General features: G+C 52.3%; 6 protein-coding genes across 6 annotated transcripts; 5 read left to right on the forward strand and 1 right to left on the reverse strand.

The window, feature by feature from the left end:
* Positions 1 to 690: 690 nt before the first annotated feature.
* On the forward strand, positions 691 to 1,684 carry VTN00DRAFT_10280 (uncharacterized protein; the record flags this gene model as incomplete). The annotated part of the gene is made up of 3 exons (XM_069426919.1): positions 691 to 701; positions 896 to 1,067; positions 1,127 to 1,684. The coding sequence occupies 3 exons, from the start codon at positions 691 to 693 to the stop codon at positions 1,682 to 1,684; spliced, it is 741 nt and encodes a 246-aa protein (XP_069284042.1).
* Positions 1,685 to 2,166: 482 nt separating this feature from the next.
* Positions 2,167 to 2,969, forward strand: VTN00DRAFT_10281 (uncharacterized protein; the record flags this gene model as incomplete). The annotated part of the gene is made up of 3 exons (XM_069426920.1): positions 2,167 to 2,395; positions 2,634 to 2,756; positions 2,905 to 2,969. 3 exons carry the CDS (start codon positions 2,167 to 2,169, stop codon positions 2,967 to 2,969), a joined length of 417 nt encoding a protein of 138 aa, XP_069284043.1.
* Positions 2,970 to 3,813: 844 nt separating this feature from the next.
* VTN00DRAFT_10282 (uncharacterized protein) lies at positions 3,814 to 5,598 on the reverse strand (the record flags this gene model as incomplete). The annotated part of the gene is made up of 4 exons (XM_069426921.1): positions 3,814 to 4,647; positions 4,710 to 5,067; positions 5,139 to 5,251; positions 5,335 to 5,598. The coding sequence occupies 4 exons, from the start codon at positions 5,596 to 5,598 to the stop codon at positions 3,814 to 3,816; spliced, it is 1,569 nt and encodes a 522-aa protein (XP_069284044.1).
* Positions 5,599 to 6,556: 958 nt separating this feature from the next.
* Positions 6,557 to 7,711, forward strand: VTN00DRAFT_10283 (uncharacterized protein; the record flags this gene model as incomplete). The annotated part of the gene is made up of 3 exons (XM_069426922.1): positions 6,557 to 6,701; positions 6,821 to 7,368; positions 7,433 to 7,711. The coding sequence occupies 3 exons, from the start codon at positions 6,557 to 6,559 to the stop codon at positions 7,709 to 7,711; spliced, it is 972 nt and encodes a 323-aa protein (XP_069284045.1).
* A 1,229-nt stretch (positions 7,712 to 8,940) lies between these two features.
* On the forward strand, positions 8,941 to 11,882 carry VTN00DRAFT_10284 (uncharacterized protein; the record flags this gene model as incomplete). Its single annotated transcript, XM_069426923.1, has 3 exons — positions 8,941 to 9,102; positions 9,183 to 11,723; positions 11,781 to 11,882. The coding sequence occupies 3 exons, from the start codon at positions 8,941 to 8,943 to the stop codon at positions 11,880 to 11,882; spliced, it is 2,805 nt and encodes a 934-aa protein (XP_069284046.1).
* A 410-nt stretch (positions 11,883 to 12,292) lies between these two features.
* Positions 12,293 to 14,035, forward strand: VTN00DRAFT_10285 (uncharacterized protein; the record flags this gene model as incomplete). Its single annotated transcript, XM_069426924.1, has 1 exon — positions 12,293 to 14,035. The coding sequence occupies one exon, from the start codon at positions 12,293 to 12,295 to the stop codon at positions 14,033 to 14,035; it is 1,743 nt and encodes a 580-aa protein (XP_069284047.1).
* Between the last annotated feature and the right edge of the window lie 1,291 nt (positions 14,036 to 15,326).

Genomic DNA, 15,326 nt, shown 5'->3' on the forward strand with positions numbered 1-15,326 from the left:
CCTTTATCGCTGTTATCCAAGCACGTTGTTAAAAAGAAAGCTGACTTGTCAGTACCTGCGCCTGCATCCCACTCGCATTCATTACCGCCGCTACCGCCCAGAGCGCTGCCAAACCACTTACTGCTGTTTCTCCCGATTTCCTGCCCCTCAAACCCCTCGAAATCCGATCGCAAAGCGCAAGACTCCTGCGAAACAACACGATCTGCAGCTGTTAGAACTGATCCAGCCCGTTTCCCTGCGCAGTTAGCATCCCCGGCTATCAGGTTCACGCGCCCTTTCACCTCTGCAGCTCAGGCGCCTCGCTCCTTCGCGTACCTCCCGCATCACCGACTCTGCAGCATTTGGGCTGTCAAAGCGCCAACCATACAGTTCTGCTGGGACTAGAGGAGTCTTAGCACTGTTCTCTGCCTGTCACTAGTCCCGGCCCTTCCATAGGTCGTGATTCGTGAAGCAGCCCGTGCTGTCCGCCTTTGAGATTTTTCCGCAGACCAGATCGAATCGGAAAACGCCCTCCTGGTGTATAACAAGAGTCACGAACTAGTCGATCTTCAAGTCACTGCTACCTTCGCACCGGTTCTTCTGTTGTGATTCACTGTGACAGCTCCTTGATATCGACACCGGAGAAGGTCTCTCGTTTAGTTTCCGGGCAGCCACGCCTGCTGTTGCCCTCGTGGCCCATTTGGTTTCAAGATGTCTATAAAGTGCGTCCATATACCTCCCTTTTGCTATGTCGAATTTGCTTTCTGCTCGTAATTTTATACATCCTCTTTGGTTCACTCCTTCCCCTGCTCGGCTAAACCATTTCCCCTTGTACTTCACTGCATGCGGGCATTAGCATGTCACAAAAGAACAAGCAGAAATGGATGCTAAATAAAATCCGCTTTTCCTCGAGCAGCTGGGTGATGCTCCATGAGCGTGAGGGTTTCGTTCGTCTACCCAACGAGCAACTTATCTACACATCGCCGCCCCGCACGAGCCTCTCGTTACAGCCTCCCAGCCAATATTCCAGTCGCGCTTCGTTTTCAATACAGAGCAGCGCGGGAATTGTCTACCTCACAAACCAGAGGGTTAGACTCCCTGTTTAGTGGGCGAGTGTCATGCGTGCATACTAACTTGCTCCGGTCAGATCGTTTATCTTCCCGCTCAGCCAACCCAACAGCTCCAGTCATTTTCTGCCCCTCTTCTGAACGTTCATGACACCCACGTTTCTGCTCCCTTCTTTGGCCCGAATGTATGGACGGCTCTTGTTCAACCCGTTTCTGGAGGCGGCATTCCGCCTTCGCTTCCCGCTGTCCAGTTGAAAATGACCTTCAAGGAAGGAGGGGCATTTGATTTCCACTCTAATTTCGAGAGAATCAAGGAACGCCTGCACCAGGCCGTGGAGTATGCGCGGGAGAGTAGCAACGGTTCGCCCGGGGCTGTCAATTACTCTAACGTACATCTTGAAGAACTGCCTGCCTACGATGGTCCGGGAAATGCACCTCCCAATCCGCCTGAATCTTACATAGCCCCGCCCGCCCCCGAGGGTGCGCCTCCCTCGGGTTCGAAGACACAGTCTTCGTCTGGTGAAGACGCACCAGAGGTCGGGTTTGAGCCTCCGACAGAGCCACCTCCAGGATACGAAGAGGTCCAGCAACAGAGCGTGGCCAATGAACTGGAGAACCGGCTGCGTCGCGGGAGTTAACAGCTGAAAGTGACGATCCTAGGCGGTGCATAGTGGCTCCGGAGTTATGGTCCTAGAAGTGTTTCCAATGCGGATTATCTGGCAGCCGTCGGATCACAAGCATCAACGGAGGATTCTCTGTACAGTACATGCAGCTAACGACAGATATGGCAGCGGTTATGAGCACACGTTTAGGGGTTAGGAGTTATAGCATTTTTCAGCAAAAAGCATAATCCAAAGACATCAAAGTCCAGACATGAAGGCCCATGTGTAGAGAAGATGCCTGAGGAAACGAGAACGGCCGTCGGAGAGCATCGGCCAATCACGTGTGCTGTAATTAGCCAGTCGCGGGCCGCCGGACAAACCACCGGAGCGTCCCGTTTTTCCCTTGGGGCGTCAAGAGCCCGAGCTTCCCAAATCACCGACATCAACCTCCCTCGTTGCCGCAATTGCCATATCCCACGCCCTGGCCTCCGCCCATTGACACCCTCACAACCTTCAGGATGGGTCTCTCGGATCTCTTCGCCGATGTGATTTCTTCCCTGGGCTTCGCCGAGGCCCAGGCTGAGGCTCCCCCCGCGGAGGAGACCCAGGACAACACCAGCGCCGAAGCGGAAGAGAAGCCCGCCGACGAGCAGCCTGCGGAGGAGCCTGCTGAGGAGGAAGAGGAGTCGGAGCCCGAGGAGGAGGAAGAGGAGGAAGTTGAGGACGTCAAGCCCAAGCTGGAGGAGGGTGAGTTCGCCTTTTCTCAAATTCCCACATTGCCGTTCTCGTTCTCGCTTCGATCGATTGAGCCCAGTGGGTGGTTCGCAATGGCACCGTCACGGGCTTGTTCTGCACCGTGATCCCGATATTTCCTCATTCCTGACTTATGTATAACCAATTGACCATCTCAATTGGGCGATTACGTTTATCCCTTCGGTTCTCGGTTCTGTGGAGACTGCGACTGACATGATACCGACTAAAACAGAGTGCGCCAACTCCTCCCAGTGCGCCCCCTTCAAGCACCACTTCGACGAGTGCGTTGAGCGTGTCACCAAACAGCAGGAGGACCCCGACTACAAGGGCCCCAAGGAGGACTGTGTCGAGGAGTGTAAGTCTCCGTCCATCCGCCAACCCGGCCTCGACCCCACCTAGATATCCACGACATGTTAAACGGCGTGGAATTCGCCCACCTCAACAATTCCGGTCGTCAATTCAAATTGCCCATGTTTGCTAACTCATCCCCATCACTTCCGCAGTCTTCCACCTCCAGCACTGCGCCACCCAGTGCGCCGCCCCCAAGCTCTGGAAGGCTCTGAAATAGAGGGCTCGCGCCCCTCTCCAGAGATCCCATTGCCTGCTTGCCTTCTCTATCGTTGACGAACGGACTGCCTTGACATAGCGGAGAAAACGACGGTATACCGAGGCTATCCGGATCAGAGGGGGAAACCTGTGCAATGGGAGTTATGTGCAACCGATGGCTGGGATTGGATAGAAGAAAAAACGGTTTCTACTATCTGTCTCAGCCTGCCGTCGACGCAACTTACATGTTCTTAGACCAGTGCATGGAACGACACCGTTTTCATGCTCGAATTGGTGCAAGAGGCATGTCTTTATGTTGTATGTACAGATAGCTAGCTCTCGACATGTGCTTTTTTTTACTCCTTTTCTTTGATGTTTAGATCAAATGGTTTACGCTAGACTCCGCTGTCCCATTCCTGCCTTGCCCTCTCATCTGATGTAGCCCTTGGTCCGGTTGTACTGTACGACCGTCATACAGAACCGATGCCCATTATAATGAGCACATGATAGTAATGTAGGTATACGTGATAGTAATCATTCATTATCAATCATCTATCCTTCATATCTTAATCGCACTAGGTACCTAAGTAGGCTGGAGAAGCATTATGCCAGCTCACCTTGCATGAATGAGCATGGATGTAGGTATGTACAGTACAGACATGGCAACTCGAATCAGGTAGTTCTACAGGATAAGAACAGACAAAAAAAACACAAAAAGGCAGGGTATCCGAGATAGATTACATGTATTAACATGACATAATAGATTTCCGGGGTGCTCAACCCGTGATCACCGAAATCAAAATGTAAACCGAGAGAAATGGCACATATATGGCCATAAGATAGAATATGCACTCTACCTGTGTGACTCACCTGGTCATCTGCTTCGAGTCTAAACCAGTAGGCTCGGCAGCAGCAGCAGTAATAGTAACGGATTCCGTCAACGTCGCCGCATTCCGCACGGGTCCAGGTCCGCCCCGATCAGCCTGCGACCGACGCCTCTTAACCTCCCGACCAAACAGGCCCAGAGAAAGCGGCAACGGCACGACCGCGGCCGCAACGGCAGCGGAGAAGATGAGCGCGTTCCGCATGTGGAACGGCGGACTGTCGTCGGCTCCGGCCTTCAATGCATCCTGAACGACGATGAAGATCGCGCCGAGGAGCTGCCCGCCCGTCCAGCAGAGAGTGCTCCCGACTTCCGGTGAAAACGGGTAGGTGATCTCGACGAGGTACTCGAGCGACACGGGGAGGAGGCTGAAAGACGACGCGCCCAGCAGGGCGCAGACGACGAACGAGGGTGCGATCCCCGCGGGGCTGGACGGGGCGAAGATGAACCCGATATACGAGGCCGCGACGATGGGGACCAGGATCTTGATCGTGCCCAGGTAGTGTTTGAAGCGGTCCGTGATCGGGGAGACGATCGCTGACGCGACAAGCCCGACGATGATGAGGATCCCGCCGGCAATGCCCGCGTCGGTTTCGGAGAAGCCGTGCGGGGAGAGGATCTGGTTCAGGAGGGAGGAGACGCTGTTGAAGAAGCCGACGTAGATGGAGAAGGGGATGAAGATGAGCCAGAATTCGAGGCTCTGGAGGATTTTTGTGATCGCTTCGAGGAGGGGCGTCTTTGGGGCGAGGGAGGATGCGCTTGGTGGTGTGGGAGGAGCTGCGGGAAGGAAGATGGATGGAATGCTTGCGACAGTCGCCTTATCTTGGATGTTAGAGACGAGGATCACTTAACCCGCGTGTCTCCTCTGCGTCAACTTACGATGATGGATATATACAGAACCATATCCGGAACATCACTCGCCGTGGGAGCCCAAAATGAATCGACCAATTGACCCAATGCTGCTCCGAACGGATTCGCCAGCGTCGCGAGCGCCGTGGCGCTGGTGCGTCCACGATCCGAGAACCACAGATCACTGTACCTTGTCGGAGCGCTGAGGCAAAAGGGCTGCGCGAAGCCGATCAGGATCTGCCCGAACATGGCGAGACCGAAGATGCCGCCATTCTTCCTGTTCGCTCTGGTGCCCGCATACCGGATCCAGTTGCCAACCAGTAGTAGAATAGATGTCGCGGTGATGGCAGGCTTCGGGCCGCCTTTATTGAGGGTGTACATGACAATTCTGCATCGGGATGTCCTGTCAGCACGTGCTTCGTGGCAGAATCGAGTCAATGGTGATATTGTCCAACTCACGGAGTAGCGGCACAGAATGCGAACAGAGAGCCGGTGCTCATCCAGTTTACCGCACCTTCAGAGACCTTGAAATACTCCGCGGAGGTTGTCGATACCGCGGAGAACGTAAGCCACTGCCGTCAATTGCCATTGCTATCAGCATTTCACGTACGACGCCGATATCATGTAGCATGTAGTATGAAGTAGACTCGCATACATCCCAGCTAACCACAATATTCAACAAGACAAGCTGTGCGAGGCCTATGAAGCGCCTCTTGTAGACTCTGTACGTCGTCAATGGGGGCGTCTCGCCATCATCCTGGAAATCGCTCCGTTCTTGGGTGCGCTTCGCAGAGTCCGGGACCGTCTCCGATACATGCGGGGTACAGACGACGTCTATCTCAACGTCTGGAGGATCGGCTGTTCGTTCGACGTCATCTTGGACGGTCGCCTCGAGAGAGAAGGAGGAAGAGGAGGCCATCGATGGCGATGGCCGTGGAGAGGTGCTAATGTCAGCAAGAGAAGTGCACAGTAACTAACTAGTTAACGTAGCATTAGGGTTGCTGACATGAGGCACCGATTATGCTGTTAATGCGGGGCCGGACAGTACATGCGCGCAGCGTCACACATCCTCGGCATCATATCCTTTGTTTGATCGCTACTTGGACGGTGCAAATTACCACTCCTCATCTGAGAGAAGAAATAAAGAATTGGAAGGATATGGTTTCTGATTCGTCCCATGATTGCCAGTGTACACTTCTGTAGGTACCTAGGTACTCTTAACGATGTTCCTGATCCGGCTTATCGGCTTCAGACGTCTTCGGGTAGTGCTACTACAACAACACTCTCAACAGCGTACCTACTATACAGAGATGCTGCACGTTCACCTTTCATGTGATATTCTGTAGATCTGTGTCTCGCGCCTTCCAAACCTTGAAAGTTCTGGAGGACAAGATCGTCCGAAATTCCGTGATTTTACACCAAGTCATGGACATGATATTTGTCCATCCGGTATTTAAGACTCGATCAACGGCCCCGTGGAACAACAAATGGTACACCCGAGGGTTGCATGGGGGAATAATAGATCACTGTTACATTTCACAGAGTGCGACTGAAAGAAATAAAAAGAAAAATCGTATCTATATTGATTGCGATTCTTGAAACATTGGGACTAGACGTCGCTTACCGATAGACACCACGTTTTTATGGGCTACACGTAACATCGAGAGAGCTCCAGCACCGTTCGTGATAGGAGGCGTTATGGGGAACATGTGGGGACGGAGAAAGCGCAGTGAATGGCAGAGATCATAGAACATCTGATCCGTCCAACAGTCACAACTGGAAGACTTCGTCTGCTGTACATGTCGACCTCCGCTCTTCCGTCCGGAACAACATCCATGGATCACAATCTATACATGTACAACCATACAAACTAGAAGATGGCCGCAACTAGTGCCAAGTTGTTCCCCCCGGGAATCCATGTCCCGTCCTTGACCTTCTTCCGTGACGATGCCCGTCAGGAAATTTACTGGGAGGTGCAGGAAAAGCACATAGAATTCCTGATCTCGTCGGGACTACATGGAAGTGAGTAGTACCTATTCCAATCAACATGTAACCAGTCCCACTCGGAATTATACATGTTACATACATGTACCATCTACGGAACAGATAGGAATAGCAATTGTACTAACGAATTGCAACAGTCGTCCTCGCCGGCACCAACGGCGAAGCCATCTCCCTCACCGTGGCCGAGAAATGTGAACTCGTCCGCCGTGCCCGCCAGATCGCCAGGAAACTCAACCGGCCAGGCATCCCCCTCACGCTGGGCTGCTCCGCGCCCTGCACGCGGGACGTCATCGACCTGACGATCGAAGCGGAGAAGGCTGGTGCGGATTTCGCCCTGATCCTGATGTCGAGCTTCTTCCACTTCGCGGTGAACAATGAGCAGGCCATCATCAACTTCTACACCGAGGTCGCAGACGCCAGTCCCATCCCCGTCGTCATCTACAATTACCCCGGAGTGACGGCGGGGATCGATATCGGCTCCGATATCATCGATGTTCTGGGGAAGCACCCCAACATTGTCGGGGTCAAGTTCACCTGCGGAAGTGTCGCGAAGGTCGCGAGGGCAGCTGCTGCGTTTCCTCCGGAGCAGTTCAGCGCGCTGGCTGGGCAGGGGGACTGGTTGATTCCTGCAATGACGGTTGGAGGGCAGGGGTGCGTTACTGGTCTTGCTAACCTGTATCCGAGGGTGAGTTATCATCCTTAAAACCTATAGGTACATATTGTCTTCTCCTCTAACAATACTACACTAGACATGCGTCGAACTCTTCGAGCTTTACCGAGCCGGCGAAGTCACAGAGGCGCAGAGCCTTCAACTCCAGGTTGCTGCCTCCGAACTGGGCCTCGGCAAGGGAGGCATCAACGGCACCAAATGGGTGGTGTGCAAGCTGCGTGGATATCCAGATTCCAGCACCGCCTGCAGGAGGCCGTATCCGCTGTTCACGGACAAGGCGAAGCAGGACGTGATCATGAGCAAGATGCTGCTCCTGCAGGATGTGGAGACGCGTCTGGCTAACGATGGCAAGGCATAGACGACGTTATGTGAGCTTATTGCTTTTGTTCTTTCATATCCTCCATATGAGTAAATACTCTGTATATGGCTTAAAAAAGTTATACAGTCCCTAGTTAGAATGTAAATACATCTGTTAGATCGGGATTCAGACTGCCAGCGGAAATGACGAAAGCTCGTGCAATCAACCGGATCTCCAATCACTAGACACATCCAGGAGTATGGTCATGATCTCAAGGAATACTCCATGGGGAATAAGGTGACATCAGATCGTGCATAAGACTGGTAGGACGCCTTACGCTATATGTACATACCTCCAACCCAACTGGATATCATCTCCAGTCAGAGAGAAGACAGGTAGAATCCATGGATACAAGTATAGAACCCCCTCGGGCTTAGTGTTCGCACCGTAAGGTCATGAGGCTGTGCAGCGGGCCTTGGCAGTACCGCGATGTTCCGTGATAAGTTGATAACTATAGGAGCCGAGAAGCCTGAGAAGGCCTCTCCCACTTTGGCTGGCAGGAAGCAAGTCAGTAAGGTTCTCAGCTCAGCTTCAGCTTGCCTCTGTCCTGTTCGGATCGTCTAACAGTCCCTTTTTAAGGAGTCAGGATTATTATTAGCATCATCGGTCATCGGACGACGAGCCACGCGGCAGGACGATCGCTGGAAATATCTGGAAATTGCCCGACGGTAGACCAAACGGCGCGGCGCTGCTCAGTGCTCAGGGGGGACATCTCCGAGTGGGCATCAGTTCCCCCCGGAACAAATCTCGAGCCAAAGCCGTGGGAAATTAGAAAAAGGGATCGTGGGGATCGAGTAGCGACTAAGACGGGCGGCGATCTCGTCCGGCGCCGCGCTACGGTTAGACTGCATGCTCAGCACGAGGACCGGCTGACTCCGTAGAGTTCATAGATCTTCATCCTTATTTTCTCGTACTCCTGCAGATACAACATCTGTTGCCACGCAGCTCCGCGACGGTTTTTGTCTTCCCTGCAGGCTGTGCTTGGTACCTCTACCTCGTATACACGTTGCTCAGCCTCCATCCGCTCCCCGCGCGCTCAGAACTCTGAACGTGCCCAGCCTCATTTAACAGCTGACGAACCCCCACGGGCTTCTCTCCTTTCTTATGCGCCGCCCCGGACGGCTATCCGGCGATGATGATCTTTTCTTTGTGACAAAACTCACGAATCCATTGACAGGTCCTGTTTGTGTTTGCGGCTGCCGCTCTCCGCGTCCTTCGCATCCGCAGCCATGGTGAACATTGACAGTCCCCGATCTATGTCGTCCTATGGCGATCCCAGGTACCTTTCCGGTACCTCCTTTCCGGTCCCTACCCCGCCGTCCAAGGTGCTGGTGGATGGCTACAGAGACACTCTCGACCCGGCGAATGAAGAGAAGCCGCGGTACAATCCGGTATGTGACATCACCAGCAGCAGCAGTTTATTTAGCGCATTCTTCACAGTTTGGCTGACCATGGATCCGTCTGCTTACAGCTCAACCCTGACCATCCGCGGAGTTCGGCCTTGTTAAATGTCAACGACCCGGTTTCTATGTACCTGCTGACCGAGACTGCCATTGGAGACAGCAGGGAATACGAGATCCTGTCCTTCGAGGAAGTGGAGGAACTGAAGAAAGAACATTCCTTCCTGTCGAGTCGCATCGAGGCCACAAAGCGGAAACTTGCCCTAGAAACAAAGCTCCGTGACGCCGCCAGATCGCTCAGCCGACTGTACAGTCCCAGGAGCTCCCGGCATAGCGACGAGCTCGCTCAGGATGGCTCGCCCAAGTCCCACCGGAAGCGCAGGAGCATCTTTGGACGCAACGGTGTAGATGAAACGCTGGACAAGACCGATGACGAGCTTGCCATAAGCACGCGGAAGTGCGAAGAGCTGGCGCAGGAGCTCTGGAGGTTGGAACGCAGGGACCAGGAGCTCCAGAGGAGGCTGTTGGAACACACCGCTGGAATTCTACAGATGACGCATAAGGGCCTGAAGAAGAACACCAACAAGAACGGCGTCAATGGCACCATTCCCCGGACGCCGGAGAGTGTGTACAGCAGCAACGCCACTGGTAGCGTCCACGACTTCGACGACCGTAGCCAGTACAGAACTGCGGATTATCTGGACGAGTTTGGTGGTCCCCTCCCCAAACGAGGGATGGAGAATCAAAACGGCGGTGATTCAATGACGATCGGCCTCAGTGCGATACAAGATATGGAGAAGAAGCTCGAGGAACTAAGTGGTCGTATGCGCGAAATGATTCTACAGGCCAATCCAGACGAGGACATCGATTCTGTCCCGCAAGCCTTGAGTAATGGCGGACCGATAAACCCTGCGGCATCCCTGGAAGCGCATGTGGAATACATAGAGAATGGTCTGAATACGATAAACGCTCAAAGGCAGCGCTTGCAAGAACCAAGAGAACTGGAAAGGGAACCGGTTTACGATGCAGCTACAGAGGGTCGGCTCGGGAAAATCAACGCTCGACTCCACGAGATTCTGGGACAATCTGGGAGCGGATCAGCTCTTTTTGCCTCTGCCCCTCTTCCGCCGGATGCAACTGGTGACAGCCTGCAGGAGCAGCTCTCCTACCTCGACACTGGACTCGAAGGTGTTCAGAAGCGGGTTGAAAGTCTTCTCGAACAGAAAAGCATCTTAACTACTCAAATCCAGCAGCAAAGGGAGCTGAACTCTAAGTCAGATGCCCAGAGGGATGCGCATATAGCGGAACTAACCCAGGAGCTTGCCCAAGTAAAAAAGGACCTTGAGCTCTCGGAGCGGAACTGTCAAGGTACAAGGGAGGAGCTGGCTTTGGTGATAGACCAACTTGACGCTGCAAGACAAGGTTCGACTCTTGACGAGCAGCGGCGCAGCAAAGATTCTGATGCGCTGGATGCCGAAAAAGAAGCCCGCCTACGGGCAGAGGAGCAAGTTTCCCAACTGGAGGCTGCCATGCAACAGCTTCGCGACGAAGCGGACGACCGGGTCAAGGAGGCCGGCGAAGCGCGTGAGCGAGCAGAAAAGGAGATCCAGCGACTAGAGGAGGTCGTTCAACAGCTTCGCACCGAAAACGATGATCGGGTCAAAGAAGCTGGTGAAGCGCGTATGCGGGCAGAAGAGGAAATTCAGAGACTGGAGGCCTCCATGCAAGAGCTTCGCAGTGAAACAGATGAGCGGATCAGGAAAGCCGATGAGCAAGTCGAGGAAGCTGGCGAAGCGCGTAAGCGGGCGGAATACGAAGTGCAGCAGCTGGAGGAGACCATTCAACAGCTTCGCAGCGAAGGTGATGGTCGGGTCAAGGAAGTGGACGACCGGATCAAGGAAGCAGAAGACCGGGTCAGGGAGGCTGGAGAAGCACGTATGCGTGCAGAAGAAGAAATCTCGCGACTTGAGGCTGCCATGCAACAACTTCGTAACGAGTCAGATGCTCATATCAAGGAAATTAATGAAGCACGCGCCCAAGCTGAGGAGAATGCCAGTAAGCTGGAGGCAGAATTGAGAGCAATGGAATCCGAAATGGTCAGGGCCCAGACAGAACTCACATTTGCCAAAGCAGAGCTCGATGGGGCTTATGGTAGTAGAGCCCAACGGGCAGCAGAAGCTACCAACCCTGCTATACAGAAGGAAATTGAAGAGCTGAACATGAAGAACATTACTCTTTCTGAGGAGCTCGCAGCGCTGCAGGCTGAGCGTGCAAGAAGAGGTCCTACTGGAAATAGTGAGCTCCAGCAGCGGGTAGAAATGTTGGAAAAGGAGCTCAGAGACACGATCGAAGACTACGAAGTCATGACGAAGGCGAGCATTGAATTTGAAAAGGAGAGAGAGAGATTCGAGAACACCATTGACAGTCTGCGTGATCGCTGCGAGAACCTGGAGGCGCAGCTCAGCGATGAGCGTATCAAGTGGATGGGGCTCAGCAGCCCTACGCCCTTCGGCCGTGATGGTGCCACCGAGACGACATCTTTGATGATGCTCAAGAATGAGTTCAAAAAGATGATGCGGGATACACGAGCAGAGAACATGAAACTCCTGAAGGTGAGCTCTTCCGTACCTATCTCTCAGTACAGTCTTAAGCTAACTTGTTCCATACAGGCGGAGCAAGAAGAACGAAGGAGACTCGAAGCTTTAGTTCGCAGCCTCAAGAAAGAGCAGGCAGCTGGAAAGTCGCATCTGGCCGAGAGTACTGCTGCTTGATGGTCACGATTACACCGGATCTTTCTTTTTCCTGTCATGCTGATATCCCATTCCCGGTATATATTGAGTGATTATTTTTATCCCTTCTTCTGCTGTGCAGCTTGGAGCTAGCTCGAGGATAACTATGCGTCAAATGTAAATAGAGTATTAGACAGTGACTCGTCTGTTTTGTGTCGGGTTGGCCGGTTCGTCTAGGGCTCGCTTGTTGGAGTATGGTCGGTTGTTATGAGCTCGAGAAGGCTCCTTCCACGATTACGGACAGTGTACAATACGGAAACTGCGGTATATATAATAAGGACAAGACAGTTCTTTGCCTTTTTCACTCTTTCACCTTTTCCAATGGGCCAGGGTTGTCGTTCGTTGCATGTTCACCCGTGGACTTTCTCATCGTGTATAGTTCCTTATCCGTTATGACTACACAACACAGGGATCAAACCACCGGCAAGAATGCCGCCGTTATTATCCAAACATCGGATCAGCTACCATCTGTCAATGATAATGGAATCGATGAAGAGAACCCGCGACGTGCCGCTTCTTTGCGTGCTTTTGATCGAGACCTCGACTCTTCAGAATCCATACCAAGCGAACACGACTCTCTCTACGACGCTGCCCGAGCAAGCACTGGATCGGAGGAAGAAGCAGGCTACGACGGTGGTCCAAAGCGTGACACAGTCAGAAATGAACCTCCCGCTGCGATCTCCCTGATCGTTCCGTCTGTTCCAGTCCAGACAGCCTCTCACAGCAAGTGGCCCGTCAATACCCTCGCGACAATCGTCGAACAGAGGAGTACATCAACCTTGCAGTATTCGCGTTCGCTCTCACATCTCTCTGGAAATGGTTCCCCATCGGCAGAGCCGTCTCAGTCGAGTCTGCCAACCTCTCCGCACCTAGCCAGCCCGCGACACCGCAGAGCCCTCTCCCTTGACGATCTAGATAGCAGCATTGGAGGGCAGAGCTGGCTTGGAAACGATCTATCACCTATTAGCCCTACTCAACCTACGTATCCGCCTCCTGTGAGAACACCTACGCCACCGGGCCTTCCATCTTTTGGTACCGACGAAGCACTGTACTGTGCCTCTCGATTTGCCATTCAAACCTCATCTCAAGGCTCCCAACAGCAGCGAACTCCCCATACTCTCAATGTTGATGATTCCAGGAGGGGTGCTTATGACCATAATGGCATGGGTATAGGCACTTATGGCGGAGCGTTGCGAAGGCTCTTCGGTTTGCCTTCCCCAACAGAGCCTCGCTCTGTCCGGCTCCCACTGCATGCTATTGCAAGAGCAGAAGACGGTACCGCCGTCCGTGGACGATTTCCGTATAGACAGAGTGGTCATGGAATGGACTTGTCGAGACGTCTAGATGGCCATCCGTTTCACAGGAGGACCCTCCCTGTCGCTCAGCCTGCCACCATGAATGTTGGCTCTTCCGGTGATAAGGGGAAGCGACAACAGAAGAGGGAAGGCAGTGATGGCGCAATGGAATATCGACCAGCCGAAGGTCCACAGTCGCGGATCGACAGGCCAGCCCAGGCATCTCATTCTTCACTTCCATGTCCAAATGGACTGCCGTCGTTTCCCAAACCAGCGGTGACTGCTGGGCCCCGGAGGGAAGCCTCACCCACGGCTGCTACTGCATTGCCTGCATCTCCGTTATGTGACCGCCACCGAAACCTCCTTTCGCAACTGCACGAAACCGGCTCTGCCTCTAGAACTAACAAGAACCATGACAGATCAGGTTCTCGAAGCACGGGCATAGACGGTAACGTTTCGATACCCCCGTTGTCGTCACCGCAACCGTCTTCCCTGGCGGTACTTCGAGGGAGTGGAGAACTTGAGGCGGCCGCTAGTGAAGGGAAGCCGGAGAATCCCTGGTCCAAGTTCTGGAAACCATTTTCCTCTGTTTTCTGCTGTTGTGTGGGCAGTGAAGATGACGCGGTCAGTGTCTTGCAGTCAGGGGATTCTCAGGATACATACCGGACCGCGAGAAGTCACAGTGCAGACAACAACTCGGAAGAACTTGAAGGTCAGGCCGGTCCAGCGGGTACCAGTGCATCGACGCACCATCAGAACACTGGCGAAAGTGAGAGTTCTCAAGGCGGAAGTCGATCGTCGAGACCGTGGAGGCCTGCATACGGGTTCTATCCGTACTGATTTGACAAGATACATAAATACTAACCTCCTATATACAGTTTACAGTCCTGTGGATGGTACACAGAGTTACCCTATTGGTTGGCCTTTGTTAAACGGTCAGGCCAGACGCCTTCTTATTCTCATTCTTGGACATGGCAAGCAATTGTTACCTGAAGTGTCTTGTATCAACCTCTTCCTAGATCCCACACGAGCTACACTTGGTTAATTCCGTCATGACCTGGGCTGGATTAGGTCCTTCTAGATAACGCCCTGGCAGACTCACCAGGTGACAGTGTTTGAATGGTCCGTTGCATGTTAATAGTATGACAGACCGTCAGCTGTAGACCTGGATGAATGTATATTCTTAGTAAGATACTTATGTTTCTGTACAGTACAGTAATGCAATTGGATAAGTACTCTGGCTCCTATTGCCACCTTTGCCTCGTGTTTGTAACAGTTGGGGATTCTGAATACATGCACAGCCCTTCCAGGGATATCTGGGTGCTATCCTTCCGAGCTGAAACATTTCAACAGTTTCCCGGACGTTGCTCTTTAGGATCGAGTGAGGGATCGTAGTCCGATTTCGGACTTTCGTAGCCTCTCAATCTAATCAACCTCGAGACATTACGCGTAGAGCATGGATATCAAATTTAAATACTGATCAAGTCAGTCAGTGAGCTAATATTACGATGGAACTTAGATGCAAGGAGAGCGCTTGAGGTTTCGGAATAGATCAAGTGAGAGGAGAAGTCACTTTGTGGATATACATCTCGGCGGACTGGCTAGCTGGCCGGAAGCGTTCCTCTCTACTCTTCCTCTACTTGACTCTCGATCTCGCTTTGTCTGCTTCATTGCTATATATATATGGAAACAGGTGTTTAATATCATTTAATATCTAAATAGATATCGATTACCTACCTACCTACCCGTCGTATGGTTAAGTTTGAGCACTTACATTCTTCTAGTTTTATTATTCAATCAAAGCCACCTATCTCTGCATGCTGAAGCTCACGTAACACCAGAAATGAAATAAAATAGTTAATGCTCTTTATTTAATTTAGTGATTAATTTAACCTGTAAACCCCATTGCACTCCGTTTCGTGTACTTCGATTTCACTGAATAAATACTTTAAGACGAAATACAATTGAGGGGGAAAGATGAAGGAAGACGGAAGAAAAGCAAAGCAAATTCCAGAAACAAATAAAATATAAAAGATAAAAGATGAAAATAAAAAATAAGAATAAAAATAAATACTTATTACAAATCAAATCAATCCCCTCTCGAGTCGGATCCCTTCTTCAATTCACGGTG

The sequence above is a fragment of the Thermoascus crustaceus genome (assembly GCF_041956765.1).
Source record: "Thermoascus crustaceus strain CBS 181.67 unplaced genomic scaffold VTN00scaffold_9, whole genome shotgun sequence".
NCBI classification, from domain to species: Eukaryota; Fungi; Ascomycota; class Eurotiomycetes; order Eurotiales; family Thermoascaceae; genus Thermoascus; species Thermoascus crustaceus.